At 52.1% G+C, this 10,061-nt stretch overlaps 1 protein-coding gene across 1 annotated transcript in view; it reads right to left on the bottom strand.

Moving 5' to 3' along the window:
- Positions 1 to 3,541: 3,541 nt before the first annotated feature.
- Positions 3,542 to 10,061, bottom strand: part of FOXA3 (forkhead box A3) — a 10,454-nt gene continuing 3,934 nt past the window's right edge. The window contains 2 exon segments of the mRNA XM_017874342.1: positions 3,542 to 4,585; positions 4,588 to 5,284. Of these exon segments, the coding sequence (XP_017729831.1) occupies positions 4,302 to 4,585; positions 4,588 to 5,284 (981 nt within the window). The 3' untranslated portion in view covers positions 3,542 to 4,301.

Raw genomic sequence — 10,061 nt, forward strand, 5'->3', positions numbered from 1 at the left:
CCACTGGGGCGGCCTGAGGCCCGAGCCTGGGGACAGGAAGCCCCAGGCCTGGCCGCCCTGAAAGCCTCTTTCAGCCAGGGCCTCCTCCCGCCACCACCGACTCCTCCCGCGGAATAATATTTGGGCTGTTGGCCGGGGGGCGGGGGCCAGATCCGGAGGCCGCCTGGGAGAAGCCAGAAACCGCAGGGCTTCCTGCCTCGGGCTGGCCGACTCCGGGAGAGACCCCCAGGCCTGAGGGAGGGGGGCGGGTGCCTGGGGAGACTGAGGGCCTTTCTCTCGGCCCCAGTTGTTTTTTCCAGGAACCGGGAGGAATTCCCCGGCCTGCCCAGGACAGCGAGGCTGGTGGGACGGACGGGGAGCCAGCGCGGCAGGGGGCGGGGGTGACACGCAGCCGGCAAGGCGGGGCGCAGCGACAGGAATAGAGGGCCTGGCCTGCGAGGTGGCAGGTAGAGGCGGAAACCCAGGGAGCTGGGAGAGGGATGGAGGCCAGAGAAAGAGAGACCAGAGATACAGGAAAGGAGTAGGGGGAGACGGACCCCAGGAAAGAGTCACTCTGAGAGGAGGGAGAAACCCAGAGACCCAGGGGAAGGGTGGGGGCGAGTCAAAGCAGTAGAGAGAAAAGGGGCAGTGCGGGGGGGCGGGGGGAGAGGGAGAGAGAGAGAGAGAGAGAGAGAGAGAGAGAGAGAGAGAGCGAGCATGAAGTGAGCCATAGGAGAGATACACAGAGACAGCACCAGCAACTCAATGAAACCAAGAGACACAGATAACAGATAAAAGCACAGAAAGAGGGTCAGGGACAGATTGATACAGAAAGAAATGACACTGGCCAGGCACGGTGGCTCATGTCTGTAATCTCAGCACTTTGGGAGGCTGAGGCAGAAGGATCACTTGAGGCCAGGAGTTCAAGAATAGCCCAAGCAACACAGGGAGACCCCTTCTCTATAAAAAATTTAAAAATTAACCAGGCGTGGTGGTGTGCACCTGTAGTCCTAGCTACTCGAGAGGCTGAGGAGGGAGGATTGCTTGAGCCCGGGAAGTCGATGCTGCAGTGAGCTGTGATTATGCCACTGCACTCCAGCATGGGTGACAGAGCAAGACCCTGTCTCAAAAAAAAAAAAAAAAAAAAAGAAAGAAGGAAGAAAGGAAGGAGGGAGGGAGGGAAAGAAAAAGAGGGAAAAAAGGACACTAAGAGACAAGGAGAAAGATGGACCCACAGAAACCGAAAGACGTATCACACCAGTGTGCATGCGCACGCGCGCGCACACACACACACACACACACACACACAGGTGGATTAGACAGTCTTTGGTCTTCAAATGATTAAATGGCTGGCTGGCTGGCTGACTGAATAAATGAATGAGCAACCAGAGAGCCAGCAACCAGGAAAGGCAGATGACAGATAAGGAAAAGACATAATGAGATCAACTTTGCCCACCCACTCCAGCCCCGCTGAATGACCTTAGCCCAGTCTCATCCCATCTGGGCCTCAGTTTCCATTCTGAAAGGAGAGGTGGGAGGTGCACAGTTGTGTTTCCGGGACAGCCAATCTGAGCAACAGACAGGCTGACTCAGAGTCACAGGAGAGACCTGGGGGACAGACACCCAGATCCCAAACCCAGAGGTTCACAGTGGCTGAAGGAGGACGCAGCTCCTTCCACACACACCCTTCTGCAAGTGACAGACACCAGGCCAGCCTACTCTCCACACATGTTCACATGCAAATGCAACAGTGACAAGTACACAACAAAGGTGGCCATCAGTATTCTTTTTTTTTTTTTGAGACAGAGTCTTGCTCTGTCGCCCAGGCTGGAGTACAGTGGCCGGATCTCAGCTCACTGCAAGCTCTGCCTCCCGGGTTCACGCCATTCTCCTGCCTCAGCCTCCCAAGTAGCTGGGACCACAGGCGCCCGCCACCACGCCCGGCTAATTTTTTGTATTTTTTTTTAGTAGAGACGGGGTTTCACTGTGTTAGCCAGGATGGTCTCGATCTCCTGACCTCGTGATCCGCCCGTCTCGGCCTCCCAAAGTGCTGGGATTACAGGCTTGAGCCACCGCGCCCAGCCAAAGGTGGCCATCAGACACACACAAACACACACGCTTTCTCTTTTTTTTTTTTCCTTTGAGACAGAGTCTTGCTCTGTCGCCCAGGTTGGAGTGCAGCATTGCAATCTCGGCTCACTGCAACCTTCAGTTCACTGCAACCTCCACCTCCCGGGTTCAAGCAATTCTCCTGCCTCAGCCTCCTGAGTAGCTGGAACTACAGGCGTAAGCCACCATGCCCGGCCTAATTATTGTATTTTAGTAGAGTATTTTTAGGCCAACGTCGCCATGTTCGCCAGGCTGGTCTCGAACTCCTGACCTCAAGTGACCCGCCCACCTCAACTTCCCAAAGTGCTGGGGTTACAGGCATAAGCCACCACACCCAGACTACGTTTTCTTTTAAGCATGCAGACATACATGGACTCACAGAGATACAGAACACACAAGAACAGCCAGCCCTGCCATATGCATGTTGTCCCACACACGCACTCTCTGAGGCAGTGAGTTAGGCAGAGAGTGACATACAGACACACACGTAACAGTGTGAGACCCAGAGGGACCCAGGGATAGGTGTACACAGAGAACTACACACACAACACAATAAAGACATACACAAAAGGCAGGGCATGGCGGCTTACGCCTGGAATCCCAGCACTTTGGGAGCCTGAGGTAGGTGGATCACTTGAGGTCAGGAGTTTGAGACCAGCCTGGTCAACATGGTGAAACCATGTCTCTACTAAAAATACAAAAATTAGCCAGGTGTCGTGGCAGACACCTGTAATCCCAGCTGCTTGGGAGGCTGAGGCAAGAGAATCACTTGAACCCAGGAGGTGGAGGTTCCCGTGAGCCGAGATTGTGCTACACACTCCAGCCTGGGCAACAGAGGGAGACCCTGTCTCAAAAAAATAAAAATACATACACAAGAGTCTGATATTCCCAACCACCCGGGGCAAGTAAGCCCATAACCAGGGTATGAACAGACACACGAACCCACACAATCAAGGGATGCCGACAACAGACAACACCCTGTGGTAGACCATAAGGACCCCAGTAGGCACAGTGCTATCCTATGACACACACGCACACACACACGGAGATCAACTCCAACACGTGCACGATCTCCAGTCATTGAATTGACACCTCATCTGTCCTTTTGCCTCCTCCCCAGCTTAGTCAAAGATTATTTGGCCGTTAGGCTTCCAGAGCCTCAGAGGTAGAGGTCTATGTGTCTGTCTGGGAGGTGGGGGTGGGGAGATGGCCTTGGTCACTGCAGAGCCACCTCCCCCTGCTGCTCTGGCCCCACTGCTGCGGGGGCTGCTATCTGTGAGCAAACTGTCCTTGGGGTCAGGGACAGCAAAGAGCCAAAGGTCAGGTCGATGCCTCCCCCAACTCCTCCCCAGAGGCAGCCAGCTCTTGGGGGCAGGAAGCAGAAGGGACAGAGGAGCACAAATTCAGGTGTTCAAGCCCCACAGGGCCCACTGGCCAAGGAAAAGAGACTCAGTAAGAGGCGGACATGGTGCCTTTAATGATTAAACACAGCCAGTACCCCGCTTCCCGGGCAAGAATCAGACTTCAGTAGAAATTCCCCATACCCTAACCAGCCTTTTCCGGTTTCTCCTGGACCAGAGCTGGGAAAAAGTGTGGGCTTCAGAGAGAACCAAGGAGTATTCTCACCTCCATCCCCTACCCAACCCATGCCAAAGAGAATGGTGACGACATGGCCAACACGGGGCTGCAGCAGCCATCATGGCACATGGTGGCCCACTGACATTGTCACCTACCCAGTATGATGTCCATCAAAGCACGCAATGGGCCACAAAAGGTGTTACACAGAATGGTGGTCAACTTGGCACCTACTGTGCCAAGAAGTACACCAAAAAAGAAGTGAGCACAGCACCTAATGGGGGGCCAAAAAAGATGTCACGGAAATGCTATCACCGATGTCACGGAAATGCTATCACCATCACACCCAAAGGGCCAACCCAGATGGTGGCTATCAAACCATGCAGTGGATCAGCCAATAACATTAATGTAGCAGTCCTCACAGTATCCAGTGGGCCACCAAAATGTATCCATGGTGGTTATCACAGTACCCAATGGATCAACACCATGCCCACTGAGACAGCAGTTGTCACAGTAAATAATAGACCCACCCAGATGTCAACCAACGGGACAAGCGAAGTGTCACCAGAAGTGATCAGGCCCCAAGAGCTTTGTGGTGTGAGCTCCAGCCATACCCACCACCATGTTCCCAGCCCCTGCTAGGATGCATTAAGCAGAGAGCGAGAATAAAGGCCCTGGTAGTAGACTCCAGCCTCCCCACCCTCAGCCCCGTAGCCCCCAAACCCCACGTCCAGTTTGGGAGGCGCTGGTGTCTGTTCTGACATCAGGTTGTTGATGGAGAAAGGGTGGTTGAAGTTGTAGGGCGCGTCTAGCTTCAGCTCCCCTGGGAGCTCCAGGCCAGTGAAATAGGGTGTGGAGGAAGGGGGTGAGCCACAGTCCAGAGGCCCCACATCTTCCCCACCCTGGGCCTCAGGCTCGGGGCCGGAGGCGGGGGCTGGGGCTGGGAGGTGACTGTGGCCACGGGGGTGGTGGTCGAGGCAGCAGACCCTGTCCCGTTCCTAGTGGTGGTAGCAGCTCCACTGCCCCCTTTCTTCACCTTCTCCTCCAGCTTGAAGCGCTTCTGGCGGCGCAGGTAGCAGCCGTTCTCAAACATGTTCCCTGAGCTGGGGTGCAGGGCCCAGTAGGAGCCCTTGCCAGGCTTGTCTGGGGAGCGCGCCACCTTGACGAAGCAGTCGTTGAAAGACAGCGAGTGGCGAATGGAGTTCTGCCAGCGCTGCTGATTCTCCCGGTAGTAAGGGAAGAGGTCCATGATCCACTGGTAGATTTCACTCAAGGTCAGCATCTTGCCCGGTGCCTGCTGGATGGCCATGGTGATGAGCGAGATGTAGGAATACGGTGGCTTGGCGTGTGCCAGGGGCCGCCGATACCCCTTCGGCATCTCCTTCCCGTGCACCAGCCCAGGACCCGGGGCCCCATACCCTGAGCTGCTGCTGCCACCACTGGCACCCAGGCCTGGGAAGGTGGGCCCCAGGGGTGCTGCAGGTGCTGAGGGTGCCAGGGGTCCTGAGGGCAGTGGGGAGGCAGGGAGCCCCCCAGGGGGATAGGGAGAGCTTAGAGGGTTCAGGGTCATGTAGGAGTTGAGGGGGGCCATGGTGGGAACTGGGGTCACCGGAGAGTAGACCTAGAGGGAAAGATGAAAGGGGTCAGTGGGCCTCCACTCTGTTGGTCAGCGAAGGATCCCAGGACCCACTGCACGTCCGTCTGTCATCCATCTTGCATCCTCTACAAATCCCTTCCATCATCACCTCTATCTGTAGAATGCGGCCTCTAAAGGTCTCTCCTCACTCCCTAGACATGCCCTTTCTGTCCCCCACCTTCCCACCCACCATGCTCCCATACACTCAACGTCATCCTTTAAGTGATTCTCCAGGGTTTGGGACACCCAGGGGAGTCTCTGAAACCCTTTGAGGATGTCCACTATTTTCAAAATAATAGAATTTTTTTTTTTTCGAGGCAGAGTCTTGCTGTGTCGCCCAGGCTGGAGTGCAATGGCACGATCTCGCCTCAGTGCAACCTCCACCTCCTGGGCTCAACTGATTCTCCTGCCTCCCCCTCCAGAGCAGCTGGGATTACAGGTGTCCGCCACCACGCCAGCTTTTTTTTTTTTTTTTTTTTGTATTTTTAGTAGAGACGGGGTTTCTCCATGTTGGCCAGTCTGGTCTTGAACTCCTGACCTCGTGATCCACCCGCCTCGGCATCCCCAAAGTGCTGAGATTACAGGCGTAAGCCACCATGCCCAAAATCCTAAGTTATTATTAGCCCTTTTCACTCTCTTTCTCATGAAGTGTACAGTGGAGTTTTCCAGAGGGTGTTGATATTTCAACAGAGAGAATACAGAAACAGACAGGAGAATCTAGCTGTCTTCCACTGGGCCAAACTTGATTTGCAAAAATGGAAAACAGTGCCACTCTTTTGACTAAATTTTTTGAAATTTGGTTCTTTTAATAGAAATGCTTTTACACTAACAAATGATTGCTATTTTTAAGTGAATTAATACATGATTTTAACATTTCTCAGTTTTAATTTTAAATACAGTAAATGTAGACAGACATAACCCACATCAACAGAAACTGTTTGGGCTCCTCAATAATTTTTTCCCACAGGGTCTCACTCTGTCACTCAGGCTGAAGTGCAGTGGTTCAGTCACAGCTCACTGTAGCCTCAAACTCTGGGGCTCGAGTGATCCTCCTGCCTCAGCCACCTAAGTAGCTGGGATTACAGGCGGGCCTCACTACACCCGAATTGTTTATTTATTTAGAGACAGAGTCTCACTCTGTTGCCCAGGCTAGAGTGCAGTGGTTCAATCTTGGCTCACTGCAACCTCCACCTCCCAAGTTCAAGCTATTATGTCTCAGCCTCCCAAGTGGCTGGAATTACGGGCATGCACTGCACACCCAGCTAATTTTTTTGTATTTTTAGTAGAGACGGGGATTCACCACGTTGCCCAGGCTGTCCTCAAACTCCTGGTCTCAAGTAATCCTCCTGCCTCAGCCTCCCAAAGTAATCCCAGGACTTTGGGAGCTGAGGAGGGTGGATCACTTGAGGTCAGGAGTTCAAGACCAGCCTGGCAACATGGGAAAACCCTGTCTCTACCAAAAATACAAAAATCAGCCAGGCATCCTGGCACACGCCTGTAATCCCAGCTACTCGGGAGGTTGAGGCAGGAGGATTGCTTGAGCCCAGGAGTCTGAGGCTGCAGTGAGCTGAGATGAGATCGTACCACTGCACTCCAGCCAGGGCAATAGAGCAAGACTCCATCACAAAAAAAAAAACAAAAAAAAACGGTGGGGCAGAGTCCTGAGACCAAAAAATTTAATAACTGCTGGTTTATTAGGTAAATCAGCAGTTCTCAATTTTAGTAATCATAAAGAGTTATTATAGGCCAGGCGCAGTGGTTCACGCCTGTCATCCCAGCACTTTGGGAGGCCGAGGCGGGCGGATCACAAGGTCAGGAGATCGAGACCATCCTGGCTAACACGGTGAAACCCCGTCTCTACTAAAAATACAAAAACAAAATTAGCCGGGTGTGGTGGCAGGCGCCTGTAGTCCCAGCTACTCAGGAGGCTGAGGCAGGAGAATGGCATGAACCCAGGAGGCGGAGCTTGCAGTGAGCTGAGATCACGCCACTGCACTCCAGCCTGGGCGACAGAGTGAGACTCCGTCTCAAAAACAAACAAACAAACAAACAAACAAACAAACAAACAAACAAAAAACAGTTATTATAACTCTGTGATAATCTAACATATATGTGTAGCTCTTTTCAATCTTTTAGCTTATAAAATTACTGTATTTAGGCCAGGCATTGTGGCTGACACCTGTAATCCCAGCACTTGGGGAGGCCGAGGCAGGCGGATCACTTGAGATCAGGAGTTCAAGACCAGCCTGGCCAACATGGCGAAACCCTGTCTCTACTAAAAATACAAAAAACAGCAGGGTATGGTGGCACGTGCCTATAGTCCCAGCTATTCAGGAGGCTACGGCAGGAGAATTGCTTGAACCCAGGAGGTAGAGGTTGCAGTGAGCCAAGATTGCACCACTGTACTCCAGCCCGGGTGACAGAGCAAGATTCTGTCTCAAAAAAATAAATAAATAAATAAAAATTACTGTATTTATACATAAAAGTGTTTGAATATCAGAAATCACTTTTCAACCTAATATTATTTATCTATTTACTATATATCTTCAAATCTAAGACTTCTCTGGAAGCTGCAGCATTAATTTTTTTTTTTTTTTTTTTTGAGACAGTGTCTCGCTCTGTCGCCCAGGCTGGAGTGCAGTGGCCGGATCTCAGCTCACTGCAAGCTCCGCCTCCCGGGTTTACGCCATTCTCCTGACTCAGCCTCCCGAGTAGCTGGGACTACAGGCGCCCGTCACCTCGCCCGGCTAGTTTTTTGTATTTTTTTAGTAGAGACGGGGTTTCACTGTGTTAACCAGGATGGTCTCGATCTCCTGACCTCGTGATCTGCCCGTCTCGGCCTCCCAAAGTGCTGGGATTACAGGCTTGAGCCACCGCGCCCGGCCTACTTTATATTATTAATACAAATGGGAAAAACAGTTAAAATCATTGGACACCATTGACTGTAAAATACATCCCATTTTTGGAAATGTTCAAATGGGGGAAAAAGGAGGATCCTAGGTCAATGGAACATGGTAGATATTGCAATGCCTTTCTAAGTAACCCTCTGTATATTCTTTCATTCATTCAACCAATATTTATCAGTTAGCTGCTCTGTGCCAGGTGCTGTTCCAGGCACTTCACAAGAATGGTCTCCTTTAATCTTGACAACCGTACTATGGGAGGAGGTGTTATGTTGATGCCCATTTTACAGCTGAGCTAGCTGAGGCCCAGAGAGGTTGTTGGGGTCACACAGCAAGAATGGGGGCAGAACTGGGATTCTACAACCAGGCAGTCTGGCTCCAGACCTGTTCCAGGTCACGCTATAAACGCAGTGACTAGGTGAGGTGCGGTGGCTCACGCCTGTAATCCCAGCACTTTGGGAGGCTGAGGTGGGCGGATCGCTTGAGATCGGGAGTTCAAGACCAGCCTGACCAACAGGGAGAAACCCTGTCTCTACTAAAACTACAAAATTAGCCAGATGTGGTGGCACATGCTTGCAATCCCAGCTACTAGGGAGGCTGAGGCAGGATAATTGCTTGAACCCAGGAGGAAGAGGTTGTGGTGAGCTAAGATCGCGCCACTGCACTCCAGCCTGGGCAACAGAGCAAGACTCCATATGAAAAAATGATAATCATAAAATAAAATAAAAGCAGTGACTAAGCCAGAAATGCCTGCCCTCGTGGTGCTAACAGTCTAGCAGGAACACAACAGTGAACAGAACATGCCGGGAAAACATAGGCATGCTAGAAGGTTGTTTCTTTATTTGTATCTACCTATCCCTTCTCAACCACTGTCTCCCATCCTCTCTGCCCCATCCTCCATCTGGACCTTTCCCCACTGCCTCCTCTGAGGACTGGGGTCTCATGGCACTGTGCGGATTGGGGGAATGCTGCTATATGTAGCACTGGCTAGAGCCACCAAATGTGAGTTAACTGGATACCGCCTAGTCTCCTGCCACTGTAAGCCTTTTTTTTTTTTTTGAGACAGAGTCTCACTCCATCGCCCAGGCTGGAGTGCTGTGGTGCCATCTTAGCTCACTGCAACCTCTGCCTCCCAGGTTCAAGCGATTCTCCCGTCTTAGCCTCCTGAGTAGCTGGGATTACAGGCAGGCACCACAACACTTGGCTAATTTTTGTATTTTTAATAAAGACAGGGTTTCGCCATGTTGGTCAGGCTAGTCTCGAACTCCTGACCTCAGGTGATCCTCCCGCCTCAGCCTCCCAAAGTGTTGGGATTACAGCCATGAGCCACCATGTCTGGCCCTACCACTGTAAGCTTCTGCAGGTCACAAGGTCCGGGGAGAAACGAGTCTTGCCAGGGTGGCTTAGGGAATCAGGGAGAGGGGGCAACCAACTCAACCCTAAGTCTGAGTTCCAGTGGAGAAATCCTCCGCTCTTTCCTTTTCATGTCTCTCCAAGGAGCTCTTTCATCACGTCTCTTTGAATCTCTGTTGGCTATTTTTGCCTTTGTGTTACCTGTCTCAGTACCAGTACCCACATTCCCCTCTCCCATCTCCCTCCCCACCCCGCACTGTTTTCCCTTCTGTCTCCTCCCTAACCTCTTTTGCTCTTCGTCTCTACCCCCGACCCCTCCCCAGTCCTCTCTCATCTTTCTTTCCCCTCCATCTTGGCGCCTGTCTCTCTCTCCAGCCTTCCATCTCTTTCTCCCTTCCTAGGCACTCTCTCTCACTACCCAACTCTACCCCACTCCCCTCCCACCCCCAACTCCCACCTCTCTTCCTCCTTCAGCCCATCTTCTTGTCTTTTTTTTTTTTTTTTTT

This window comes from Rhinopithecus bieti, unplaced genomic scaffold, assembly GCF_001698545.2.
Source record: "Rhinopithecus bieti isolate Rb0 unplaced genomic scaffold, ASM169854v2 scaffold_7888, whole genome shotgun sequence".
Classification (NCBI taxonomy): domain Eukaryota; kingdom Metazoa; phylum Chordata; class Mammalia; order Primates; family Cercopithecidae; genus Rhinopithecus; species Rhinopithecus bieti.